We start from the raw sequence: 13,959 nt of genomic DNA on the forward strand, positions 1-13,959 counted from the left end.
TAAATTTACATCGTCAAAAATGTTTGCATGAAGCTTCAAACAATTTTTCATTATCATCGTTATTACAGCTAATACACATTAGAAATCATTAGAAATGATTTGATGGGATGATGTGCCACGTTATCGCTGAGGCAGGTCTTCTGCTATCTTACCAGACACTAAATGGGGAGGAGAGAAGCCTTCCTCTAAGGGATTTGTTTCCTTAACACAGCTCTACAAGTTCCAGCCTCAACAATCAGACGGCCAAATAGCATTCAAATTGAAAAAAAAAGTACTGGTTTACCGGTGGCCTTGGGGGAGAACCGGTGGGGGGAGAGGGGATGGACAAGCCACTATTAAAGTAACTGAACTCATGAGCAGATGCGGGATGAGCACACAGAGCTGCTGTGTGCCGACAGCAGACTACTGAATCAGGAAGCTAGAAGGCAATCCCATTTTGTATTTACTATAAGAAACAACCAGAAAAGCCTTAAGAGTAAAAAACTGATAAGCAACCACTACATGCTAACAAAAAACAACTTATAAGATCATAATAAATAATAAACATCAACTCCCTGAGATAAAACCCACACTCACTTTTTGATTTCTCTGAGCAGCATTCGGATGAGGATGTTCTGAAGGGGCTCGACCATCAACTTCCGCCACATGTCCAATGCTAGCTGCCAGGAAAAATGAAATCATCAAGGCTGAATTAGGTACTTGTCCCCTTAACATTCATTCAAGGCTTTGGGCTTTTTTTTTTTTTTTTAAATAAAAATACCCATAAACAGAAATATTATTGGTATTTTTAAAATAAAAGTAAAAACTGAATGAAGCAAAATAGCTTATTCAAAGTAGAAGTCATTGTATCAGAACTATAATATTAGGGGCCATCTCTACCAAGATCTCATGCCCTTTTCTGGAGCAAAAGCAGGCAAAACAATATAAATATGCTAAATAAATCTTTTCAAAAAGTTTTATTTAATTAAATATATATTCTTTTTAGTTTTTGAGGCAGGGTTTCTCTGTGTAACAGCTCCGGAACTCACAAAGATTTGCCTGCCTCTGCCTCCCAAGTGCTGGGATTAAAAGCCTGTGCCACCCTGGCAGGCAAAACAGATTATTATTATTGTGTTTATGTGTATATGCCTTGGTGATGATGACTGTTGTTGTTGTTGTTGTTACTGTGAACCTGTACGCCAGTGGTGCACATGTGGAGGTCAGCACATGTTTCTGGAGTTGATTTTCTCCTTTCACCATATGTCAATTCCAAGGATCAAAACCAGCTTGTCAACCTTACCCCATTAGGAGGCAAGTGCGTTACCCAGAGCCATCTCCTCTGCCCGATGGCTTCAACAGTCTGAACATACGAAAACCTTACAGATTGTTAAATATTGAAATGCTAGAGGGAGACGGCCCAACCCTGTAGCTCACACACAGGGGGAAGGGAAGACTGATGCCACAAAGTTGGCCTCTGGTTTCTATCATGCCACAGAGCAGGTACAAAGTTATATTTGCAGTCACTTAAAGAAGTTCTTACCTCTCCTATTTCCATAAGTGGTTCATTCATATCTACTCCACCATAGCCATATTGTAAATCGGCTTCTGTCAATTTATTCTTTTTAATATACTGGGTATTGAGATACCTGAAAATCAAATGCAAGCACCGCTGGATGTAAAGTCAAAATCAGTTAGGAAAGTAAGTAACTTACTTACAACTCTAGACTAGCAATCTCAGGGTCATAATTACACAGACTAATTCAGTAATACCTCCGAAGAAAACATATACAAGTTAGAAGGAAATGGAAACAGTATAAATACTAGTCCTGGGCTTTCTGCATGGCTTCCTACAACATAAGGAGTCCACTTCAGCAGGAATAAACAACATAAACTATTTCCTCAGGGTTCATCTCTCAGACTGAAAAGAAAAAGAAGGTATGCTCTGCTTTTCATTCAGCTAAGGGAAAAGACCCCTGTAATCCCAACACTCAGGAAGCTGAGGCAGGCTGTGAGTTCCAGGCCAGCCTGGTCTACAGAGCTAGTTCTAGCACAGCCAGGGCTACAAAGATGTCCTTTCTTGGAAAACTAAACTGAACCACCACAACAAAAACAAGACCTAAAAGACAACATCAATCTACCACCTGAGAAAAACTCTACACAGGGGTTTTCTTCTAATATTGCCAACTATGTCATCTGTGAGAGGATCTCATTACTGCTCGCCCTACCAACATAATACAACTAAAAGAATGACCAGAGGACAGGCAGCTGGCTCCCACAGGCATCAGCTCTACTACAGTGCTGCAGTAGAAAGTTAGTGACTTTAGACATTAATCAAGAAAGTATACTTTTAATAACATCACATTAACCAGCCATGGTGACATACACCTGTAATCAATTAGACTCTGTTCAAGGTCAGCATAGGCTCATGAGACCTTGTCTCAATATTAAAGACATATGCAGAAGATATATGGAAAGACTAAAGTATAATATAGTGAATGAGCCGCAAAGGCTGGCTAACCTCAAACCTGCCTTATTAACCAACTGGCTGATCACGTGGTTTTATGTAATAGTACTAAATAGATTTGGATGAACAGGACCACCAAGTTCAAGGAAACTATTGAGGAGAGACCCTCTACTGCACAGTGCATACAAGCAATGGTGAAAGTGCCCACACATCCCCTCTTCAAATTCCAACAATGCCCAGACTCTACCTGGGGCTCACCGTCATAATCATGTTCAATGTAAAAGAAGTGGTTTCAAAAAAGTTAAGGCCACAATAACCTGTACTTCATAGTAAACTTGTTTTTTAATTATGTTAGTAAACCGCATGGCAGAGTAGCTACAAGCCAGGAGACTGGAGAGCTGCTCCGGCACTCTGGTAGGTGAGCCACAGAGCGGGGTGGGATAGCACACTGTGCCTGGGGCACTACAAAGTCTTATCACTGCATCATATCAGGCCATAAAGATTGCTAGAGCGGACTCTCCATGTCAGTGTTTGGTATTTATTTACTCTGTCAATAAGCAAATGCCTGCTTTGCTCAGCAATAGTCATGGCCAGACATTTTCAAAGATGGACTACGTACACAAGGATCCCCAAGGCTGTGGCATTTAGTGGTGGCCCAGCCACGCTAGCTTAGGTACATACAGACTTGACTGTTTCCTCACGGTTAAGTTCCATCACTATGCTGCAGCAGCGATCACTTACTGCTACTAAGAGATTGAATCAAATAGGATCGGCTCAGAGAACCATGGAAGACAAGACCTACACCACATACATGCAGAAAAGAGGATTTTTTTTTTAGAAAGGAAAATAAGAAAAACTTGTCAGAATTAGCCATCCAGAGAAAGGAATGCAAGTGCAGATGGATCAGTGAGGGAAAGACAGGAAGGACCTTAAAAAACTACCAAGTAGTTCAAGAGTGGCCTCAGAAAATACACTTTCATCTTCTGGATCGGACACTCCGCTAAGCAAGCATCTTCCAACCCGAGTTTTTGCACGCATCTCTGTTGGGGTTTTAACATGTGCTCCAGACAAATTGAAGAAAACAGTCACAGCATTTACTTTTCTTTTCCATGGTAATGGTCTACACACCTGCCTGTCTCACAGACACACTTTTTCTGACTGTGGACCTGGCTAACAAAGCCCCTACTAGTAATCCATTGTCCAGTGGAAAATATAAATTACTCCTTCATAATGAAACTCATTAGAATAATATATACTAAAAATACTACTGTGGTAGAGAGAAGGCCCAGTGGTCCAGAGGACTGGCTGCTCTTCCAGGACCATGTTTCAATTCCTAACATCCACTACCATATATACCTCCTGTCCAAAGGGATTTGACACCATCTTCCGGCCTGAAGACACCCGGCATGCCAGTGGTACAGACACACACATGCAGATAAGACACCCATATACATAAAAGGCATCTTAAGCTGCGCTGTGGATGCAGGCAGTGGGGCGGGCACTCACCTGTACAGGCAGTCCATATAGTCGGCACCCTTGCTGTACTCCTCCCAATACCTGTGATACAGAACAAGCACTTGTTCTTCAGACTCCAGAACTCTCTAAACAGAAAAAAATGTTTTGCTTTGAAAGTACTAATCATTTTCATTACAGTGAAATTATAAAATTATGGAATCAAACTCCTAAACATAACACAAATCAAGCATTGTCACTCACAATTATAAATTATCTTTTAACTATATTTAGTACAAATGAAACTGGGGAAGAATATACAAAGTGACTGCTGAAGCTGGGCGTGGTGGCGCACACTTTTAACCCCAGCGCTCCAGGAGCCAGAGGCAGATGGCTCTCTATGAATTTGAGGCCAGCATGGTCTACAAAGAGTCCAGAACAGCCAGGGCTATACAGAGAAACCCTGTCTCTAACAACCCCCTCCCAAAGTGACTTTTCAGATAGAGAGGACAGGCTGAAACTATAGCTCAAGGCAGCATGCATGCTCACCTAGCATAGGGAAAGCCCTGTGTTCAATTTACAGCACCACAAAATAAAATAAAAACCAATTCTATTATGCTCATGGATTTCTGCATCTAAATTATTTTTAAAAATTTGTGAGATAGAACCTCTTGTTGCCTAGGTTGGGATTATAGGTGTGTACCAACACAACCCGTTTGGTGTGTGCTGCTAGGGAGCAAGCCTGGCTTTCACTTTAGGCAAGCAGTCCACCAGCTAGCTAAGTTGGCCAGTCTCTGTGGCACACTCCTTTAATGCCAGCATTGAGGTAGAGGCAGGCAGGTTTTTGTGATATCAGCCTGGTCTACAAGGCTATACAGAGGGAGCCTGTCTCAAAAGACAAAAACAAAACAAAACAAAACAAAAAGACTTTGTAGGCTAGGATGGTCCAGAATACTCTGTAGTCGAGGGTCACCTTGCGCTCACAGAAGCCCTACCTGAGCCTCTCCAGTGATGGGGTTATAGGCTTCAGCCATAAACACCTTCAATTCTATGTCCCAAAGAATTCATGTGGGCCATGGTGGCATGGACCTTTAAATACAGTTCTGTGATATCCAGGCTCTCCAGAGAGACAACAAACAAGACCTACATAGCCTCAATGTTTCTGGGAGGTAGGGTTGATCAGGAGTTCAAGGCCAGCCAGCTTAGGCTACTTAGTAGTTTAAGGCTATCCTGGATAACATGATATTTTGTCTCAAAAAACAAAAACAATCACAGCCGAACTTGAAAAATTCCAACATTAATGTCTTATATGGTCATCAACTATGGATAGCCAAGTTCACTCACTAGCTTTTAATAGTCAAACTTTGACTCAATGTAACATACTAAACACTGAAACAATTTTATCAAAAGCACTGCCATGAGCTGATACATGCATACACTCAAACCCTAAAGAACATGTGCAATGGACAATATGCATGAATTAAAAGCAGTACATTTGTTTGGCCATTAAGAGAGATCTGATGGTTGCCCACAACATCAAGGTAGAGTCCAAGATTCCAGCTTTGGCTATAACTTTATCTCCTCCAGTTCCAAGGATCTAAAGGGGACACAGCAGCTCGTCTAAATGAGGCTGGTGGTGGTGGCTCCATTATGTAGCAGTTACAGACCATGAAGAGCCAAACTGATTTCTCCTGTGAACCAAATACTGATGCTTTAATGCACAGACCCTAAATACAAGTAGGAAAGCACTGTTTCAGATGTCTGCCTGAGAGGAATAGGGAAAGAGGGCGGGAGGTGGGGAATGGGAAGATACATGGCCTGGTTAATTCCAGGTGTGTTTTTTAGTCTTTATTTCTTGTTTGTTTGTTTTTCAAGACAGAGTTTCTGTGTGTAGCCCTGGCTGCCCTGGACTAGCATTGTAGACCAGGCTGGTCTTGAACTCAGAGATCTGCCTGCCTCTGCCTCCTGACTGCTGGGATTAAAGGAGTGCACCACCATAGGCTGGCTTTTTATTTCAGGGGGGGTTAATTTATATAATTTTTATAATAAATTAAATTTAAAATTTTTTTTATTTATTTGTTTGTTTGTTTGTTTGTTTGTTTACTTATTACGTACATAGTGCTCTGCCTGCATTTACATCTGCGGGCCAGAGGAGGGCATCAGATCACATTACAGATGGTTGTGAGCCACCATGTGGCTGCTGGGAATTGAACTCACGACCTCTGGAAGAGCAATCAGTTCTCTTAACTGCTGAGCCATCTCTCCAGCACCAATAAATTAAATTTTTTAAAAAAATATTTTTTTAATCTGATGAATGTTTCCCACTGGCAATCAGTGAGCTAGTCAAATAACTCTGCAGGTGTAAGCATTATGCAAATCACAACAGTCCAGGCTCAGAAAAAAAAAACAAAAAAAGCAAATCACAACTATATTATCCCTTACCTTGTACAAATGCCGAACGTGATTTTCCAAAAAAATTTTTGTTTCCACATAAAGTCTTTCTCCAAGTGGTTCAGGATACGCCACACATAGAGCATAGATATCTCTAGATAGGCTATTAAGGTTTTCACAGTCAGAACATGAGACTTATATTTGGCATGGACAAGGGAAACATCAAGCTGGGTGTGTGGAACCCTGTGACCTTGTGTTACTGACAGTATAATATACCTTTATAAACTAAATATTCTACTGAAAAGAACACAATATGAGGGATGGTGAAATGGGTCGGCTGTTAACAGAACCTAGGGCTCTTACAGTGATTCAAAGTCCAATTCCTAGCAGCCACTTTGGGCACCTCCTAACTGCTTTAACATCCAGGGATCCAATGCTTTGGACTTGGAAAGCACCCATACTTGGTGTAATTCCACATACATACATAATAGACCTTATTAAAGAACACAGTATGTTGGAACTATTTACCATCAGCAACTTAAAACTACAGTATATTATATATAATGCATGCTGTCTATCAGTTAAGAATGTAAACCTTCTCTATGGAAACCTGACAATGGTTTGATAATGGGGACAGGAATCAAGATACTGATAGGAAAGATGCTTCAAAATAGTATATTGAGCCTCTGAATATAGCTTGTGGTCCCTCTAATTTACCTGAAAGTTATTGATTTAAATCAGGGTCTCACCATGTAGCCCTAGATGACCTACAACTTGATCTGCGGCCAGGCAGGCTGGGCCAGGAACTCAGAGATCAGCCTGCATTTGCCTCTTAGAATATTAGAAGTAAAGGTGTGAGCCACAATGTCCATACCAAAAAAAAGTAATTTTAAACCAAGGGAGACAATTTGAAGATGACAACTGAAAACTGAGCTCTGGTCTCCACAGGATGCACACATCTGTACATAGACACGTATACATAGTACATATGAAAATGCAGCAAAACGAAGCAGTGGCTGTTACTTAAGGAGTAATTTTCCAGGTAAGTCAACTATTTTGAAGCTCTTACAATCCAATCAGCTACTCTGTAAAATACAAAACAAACAAACAAACAAACAAAAACAAAAACAAACAAACAAAAAAAAACTACTTCTTTTTTAGATTCCTGCTGCTAAACAATTAAAAATGTTTTGCAGAAAATTATCTAAGAGACGAAATCAGTGGAATCTGTATCACACTCTAGATATACTGGGCTGCAAAAATAGATGGATAAAATTAAATGTTGTCTAAATGAGTGCTCCAATTATCTCTGTGACCCTGGCAAGTTCATAAAGACAGTAATTAGAGTTAGAGAGATGGGTCAGTGGTTAAGAGTGCTGGATGCTGTTCCAGAGGACCTGAATTCAATTCCCAGGACGCACATTGGCATCTCACGCCCAAGTGATCTGATGTTCTCCTCTGGCCTCCGCCAGGACCAGGCATGCAGGAGGTGCAGACTACGTGCAAGCAAATCACCACAGTGATAACATCATCCTAATGATCTGACAAACACCGCATCACTGCAAATACAAAAGAAGCCTTGCAGAAACAGCAGCATCACACTATGGTCAGTATCTGGGACACAGGACAAACAACTAGTTCTCACTGACAGTGCAGTTACAGTAAATTAAGTGATCTCCTGCTAGTCTAAAGGGACTTCTCTACTGTATCGAAGCTCTCAGCTCAATAGTAACCGTCCTGGCTTAGGAAGTCAGAGCTTCTCCAACGAACAGAGGTTCCATAACAAGGGCAGGCTCAGTCCAGGGAGACTAAGAGGGCAGCACTGGTGAGAGCAGGGTAAAGCTGCATTTTTATATAAAACTCCCAGTTTACAAATGAACACATTCAGGCTGGGCGGTGGTGGCGCACACCTTTAATCTCAGCACTTGGGAGGTAGAGGCAGGCGGATCTCTGTGAGTTTGAGGCCAGCTTGGTCTACAGAGCAGAGTTCCAGGACAGCCTACACAGAGAACAAACAAACAAAACAACCCAAGCGGACACAATCCACTTAACAAATTAGTGAAGGTCGCTATTTATGTACTCCCTACAGTTCCATCCTCTAGAGTTTGGAAAGTGTCTACTAAATGCCTACGTACAAGTCTCAGCCACGCTGCAGTTAGGAAATGGTGGGACCTTCTTCTGTTTGTCTGAGACAGGATTTCTCTGTGTAACAGCCCTGGCTGTCCTGGACTTACTTTGTAGACCAGGCTGGCCTCTGCCTCCTGGAATGTGGGATTAAAGGCGTGCGCCACTTTGCCTGGCTGCTATGCTGGAACCTGAAACAGGTGAGGCCTAGTGGAATGGACGTACTAGAAATGTGCCCAGATGCAGGGATGCTCTGGGATACTAAGGCCTTCCTCTTTGCTTCCTGACCTCCATGAGACGGACAGATGCCTGTTCCACAAGTACCTTACCACCAGCCAGTGGGGACAAGTCACTGTAGATTAAACCTCCTAAGTTCACTTGCTCATGGCTTTGTTAGAGTAACCCGAAGACTAACCCACCAGGCCCTGCAGCAGCCTTTCGTGACTCCTTATCTAAGCAGGGCCATGTGCACACACGGGCTCCAGACTTCTCTATGCCTTTGCCCTGCTCTACCTTTCTTCCCAGTATCTGCTAAATCTTCCTAGAAGCCTGGCAGTAGGTTGTTATTCCTGACAAAGCCTGGTGTGGTATCACATCTACGATGACAGCACTTGCCAGACCCCTGTGAGTTTGAAAACAGCAAGGGCCAGAGTGAGACCCTATGCTAAAGATCTTATGTTTACTATCTACAGTTTGGTTTGTTTGCAACAAGCCCAAAGACCACAATGAAAAAGGTTCTGATAAACTGATTGCTATAAAATTGACAGAAATATATCCTAAAAGTTACACTTGAGGTTTTAAAGCTGTGTCCACTTTTTAACTACACTTTACTATTTCCTAGGGCTTCTACCAAAGGATACGAGAACCGGTCGTTCCAGGTTGCTCTCTCGACGTATTCCAACATAACAACAGCTTTGATTGTGGTCAGGAGCTTGTTCCACGTCTCATCAAAGTCTACTACTCTTGGTTTTAAAGACATTGTGCAAGTTTAGTGTTGAAACCTGTTAATTAAAAACAACATTAACATGAATTCCAAAAGAATGGTTATACTTTTAAAATTCCACTTTATCGCGGCTGGGGAGGTGGCTGGGAGGTTGACAGCACATGCCACCCTTCCTGAGGACCCTAGCTGGGTTCCAGCACCTGGGCTAGATGCCTCACACAGCCTGCAACTCCAGCTCCAGGGGGTCCCACGCCTATGACCTCCATGGACACCTGCGTATGTGCATATACTATCAAATACACTTACACATAATTAAAAATAATAAAAATAGGGCTAGAGAGATGGCTTAGAGGTTAAGGTCACTGTCTGTTCTTCCAAAGGTCCTGAGTTAATAAATTCCCAGCAACCACACTGTGGCTCACAACTATCTATAATGAAACCTGGTGTCCTCTTCCAGCATGTGGCAGAATACTATTTAAATAATAAATAAAATATTTTAAAAAATAATAATGAAAATAAATATTTAAAATACCACATAACTGAATTATAAGAAATATATATATATATATGGAGTAGAAACACAAATTAACATGGAAATGATAAATTTTAGCTATTGCCTTTTTATAATCATTCAAATTGTTTATGAACAGTATGTGGTGTGAAAGATTGATATGCTTCATTTAGTATGTTGCAGAAAAAATTAAGTAAATTCTCATCAAAAATATGCAATGACACTGGATAAAGACTTTGACCACAAATTCTGTTATTTGTATTCTTTATCTGGGAAATGATTTATACACCAGGGAATATAAAATACCAGAAAGTAATGTTTCTAGAATGAATGTTTCAGAAAAAAAATTTACGTTTATGTAACCAAGCAAGAAAGGTTGGAGAAATGGCTAAGCAGTTAGTGCTGGCTGTTCTAGCAAAAGACCCGGGTTCCAGTACCCATAAAGCTGCTCACAACCACATGCAACTCCAATTGAAGAGGATTCGATCCTGTCTTCTGGGTCCATAGGTAGCAGGCAAACATGTGGTAATGCATACATATATCCAGGCACACACTTTATAATAAAAAATTTAAGGATTAAAAAAGTAAGCAGGGGAGGCCAGCCATGGTGGCGCACGCCTTTAATCCCAGTGCTCAGGAGGCAGAGGCAGGTGGATCATCGTGAGTTCGAGGCCAGCCTGGTCTACAAAGTGAGTCCAGAACAGCCAAGGCTACACAGAGAAACCCTGTTTTGGGGGTGGGGGGGGGGGGAGCAGGTAAGCAGGGGAGAGTTTTAGAGTAGAAGGCAAAGTTCACATGACCTTTTAAAGAATTCTTAGGTTTGTTCAACAGAAAGAGTGAACCGCCTCAGATTCTCAGGCGGTGACAGCAACACTACACAGTTCAGTGGCAGTGTGATGACAACAAAAATAGATGAGTCCAAAATTCCTTGTTTACTTGAGACAAGGTTTCTCCATGGAGCCTTGGCTGTCCTGGACTTGCTCTGTAGACCTTGCTGGCCTCAAACTCGGAAATCCACCTGCCTCTGCCTGGAATTACAGGCGTGTGTGCCCATACTGGCTTAGGCTTTTGCTTTTTACATTTATCTTTGTGTGTATGTGCATGTGTCTGTCTTCCATGTCTGTGTGTGCCTGAGGGGACCAGAAGAGGGAGCCAGCGTCAGAGGCAGCTGTGATCTTCTGGAGTTGAGGCGGGAACCAAAGCTGCTACCTCTGGAAGAGCCTTTCAGCCTTGTAACCTGAGTTACAGCCTGTAACTAGCCCTGGGAGATTCAGCAAGCTCTTCCAGACTGTGAGCTCCCTCAGAGTCTAATCAAATATAAAATGACCTAAGCAAAAAGTTGACCAAGTCACGTCTACACAAGCCATTTGACTGTCCCACTACAGGAAGCACAGTTTAGACTCACTCACAACAGAGGTAGCCAAGCGTCCATGGAAGGCCTTAGGTAAGGCAGCTAGATTTACAGCTTGCCCTGATGAGGCTCTTTGACACAGTGATCCAGTCATTTGTCTGCTTAGAGGTCACTTGGCTGACTCACTAACCTGGCTCATAAGTCCTGCCCTTAGCCTTCCTGTTTCTCTACTTAAAATGTTCTTTTCCTTAACACTTCCCTCCACACACATTCCCCGGTGAACTGCAGCCTGTATCCATGGCCAGATGCTTAAAAGAAACTTCCTAGGGTAAACACTCACATCTTCATGTCTCGCTTCCTTTTCATGGCCTCTCTCTGTTAACCTTCCTGCTTGACAATACGTAATAACATTTCCAACTCTGCTTCATAAAAACTTCCTTGGTAAGGAACAGATGCACGGTGTTCAGACATTATCTTAGTGTGTAGCTTTAATGCTTCAGTATGCCTTTATCTTTACAGAATCAGACAGAGAACACTGCCCTGCCATGACTAAGGATGAGAATGTGTGAGAGGTCATGCTGGAGGGGGAATCATTCTGGAAGCAAAGGCACCAGAACCTCCAACGTTTTCACCAACCTAGTGAAACACCAAACACTAAAGCAATAGGGCACATGGAAAAGTCATCTGTTACACTGTGTACCCTCTAAAAGCTTCAAAGAACAGGTTTCTCTGTGATAGCCTTGGTTGTCCTAGACCAGGCTGGCCTCGAAGTCACAGAGATCCTCCTGCCTCTGCCTCCCAAGTGCTGGGATTAAAGGCGTGAGCCGTCACTGCCTGGCCAAGAACATCTTTAAGTTGCTTCACTTTCTTCTGCAGGACCCGCAAGACCCTGTCTCAAAAAGCGCAAAAAAAAAAAAAAAAAAAAAAAAAAAAAGTCAACTCTAATCATAAAGATAAAAAAAATTATATTACATTTGGAAAGGCTTCTAGACCAAACTTCTATTTATAGCACTATTTAAATATACATATACAAAAATAGAACACATGGCTACCACTTGACCTATGTCTAATCCTTTGTACATAGCCAAGAAATACAAAACACGTCCACAAAATAGGGCAAAAAATGCTCAAAGCATTATTCATAAAGAAAAAATTTACAAAGCCTAAGGATGCTATTATCTGAAGAACACGTACATGCTGTCAGCACCTCCACACACCACACTAAGCAGAATAAGAGAATAGAGTACTGATGTCCACGGCAGCGTAGGTGAATCTGGCTGGGGGAGAGCTGTGCAGGTGAGCCCAGGTCAGTCCTTGGCACAGATGCTAGATAACATCACAGTAAGCAGGTGGCTGCATTTGTCAAATGGTTTCATTTCTATGGAATAACAGGAACAAGCAGATCCACAGATACACACCAGACAGGTGTTAGAAGTCACAACAGGATTTGGGTTATGACTGTAAACTATGACTCTTGTTGGCCTTACACAGATGCTAAGAGAAGCCACTAAATTATTTAAGTATAATTCAATAAATCTTTCATACATTAAGAGGTTATGAAAGTCTTACCATGTTTGAGCAATTTACTAAGGTGAGGTAGGGAAAGAGTACATTAGCACGCCACACAGCATAGTTCTGCCATGTGTCTCCCTTGTCTTCTGTTCTAGTCAGTGTTTGAGAACACTTGTTGCTCTTGCAGGACCCAGGTTCCGTTCTCAGAACCCACACAGCAACATACAACCATCCACAGCTCCAGTTTCAGGGGAACCACCACCTTCTCCTGGCCTCCATGGGCACCATGCGGACATACATGGGCAACATACACACATGCAGACAAAATACTCATGCATATAAGATATAAATAAATCGTAAAACATACAATTTCCTGTGTGAGCTCCCAGCATGCCTGAAATCCCAGCATCAGAGGCTAAGGAGGATGGTGAGTTTGAATCTAGCTTGGGCTATATAATCAAGCTCTCTCTCACAGAATAGGGGAAGGAGCCAGAGAAATGTTTTACCATTTGCTCCTCTCCCAGGACTGCAGTTCAGCCCAGTGCCCAGGCCAGGCAGCTCAAGCTCCAGGAAGTGATGCCTCCACAGGCACTTGCGCTCATGCACATACCTTGAGTTCATGCCCAGAAGCCCCAAACACCTGTCAATTCAGTTCCAGGGGACCCAACACCTCTGTGGCCATCACATGCACATGGTGCACAGACACACATGGAGGTAAAACACCCATACACACATCTTTTATTTTTATATATATATATATATTTTATATATATATATTTTTTTATTTTATATATATATATATATATATATATATATATATATATATATATAAAATTAAAAACAGTGCAGGACATAACGGCACATGCCTTTAAGCCTAGCACCTGAGAGATAAAGGCAGGTGGATATCTGTGGGTTCTTTTCTCCAGGAGGCTGGGCTAAGAATCTGGTCCCAGAGTTTTCTACAGCCTTCTGGAGGCTAGCTGAAGGATGCTGTCCTGAGAACAGTTGTGGAGAAGACCTTCTGGGCAGGCAGCGGGGAAGCACAGGACAGCTGGGCTCAGCGGGGTTGAGACAAGAAAAATCTCTGTCCCTTTCAGGGGGGAAAGGGAGATAGAGTACACTTTATTAAAATAAAGACAAAAACAGTCAGACAACTAGATTTTAATTTACCAAGCTTAAAAAAGGGCAGAGAACTATGGGGAAGGGATGGGGCGGGGTGGAGGGCTGCGCTG

At 42.2% G+C, this 13,959-nt stretch overlaps 1 protein-coding gene across 4 annotated transcripts in view; it reads right to left on the bottom strand.

Moving 5' to 3' along the window:
- The window catches only part of Cul2 (cullin 2), a 38,379-nt gene that overhangs the window by 15,330 nt on the left and 9,090 nt on the right, over positions 1–13,959 (bottom strand). For 3 of the 4 annotated variants that reach the window (XM_051151190.1, XM_051151189.1, XM_051151192.1), the window contains exons 2-6: positions 9,271–9,411; positions 6,338–6,440; positions 3,950–4,044; positions 1,520–1,625; positions 577–659 (exon numbers count right to left, since the gene is read on the bottom strand). In XM_051151190.1, coding sequence (XP_051007147.1) covers positions 577–659; positions 1,520–1,625; positions 3,950–4,044; positions 6,338–6,440; positions 9,271–9,389 — 506 coding nt within the window. In that variant the 5' untranslated portion in view covers positions 9,390–9,411. Of the gene's footprint in view, positions 1–576; positions 660–1,519; positions 1,626–3,949; positions 4,045–6,337; positions 6,441–9,270; positions 9,415–13,959 lie in introns of all 4 variants that reach the window. The other variant, XM_051151191.1, reaches the window with a different exon arrangement.

This window comes from Acomys russatus, chromosome 9 (assembly GCF_903995435.1).
Source record: "Acomys russatus chromosome 9, mAcoRus1.1, whole genome shotgun sequence".
NCBI classification, from domain to species: Eukaryota; Metazoa; Chordata; class Mammalia; order Rodentia; family Muridae; genus Acomys; species Acomys russatus.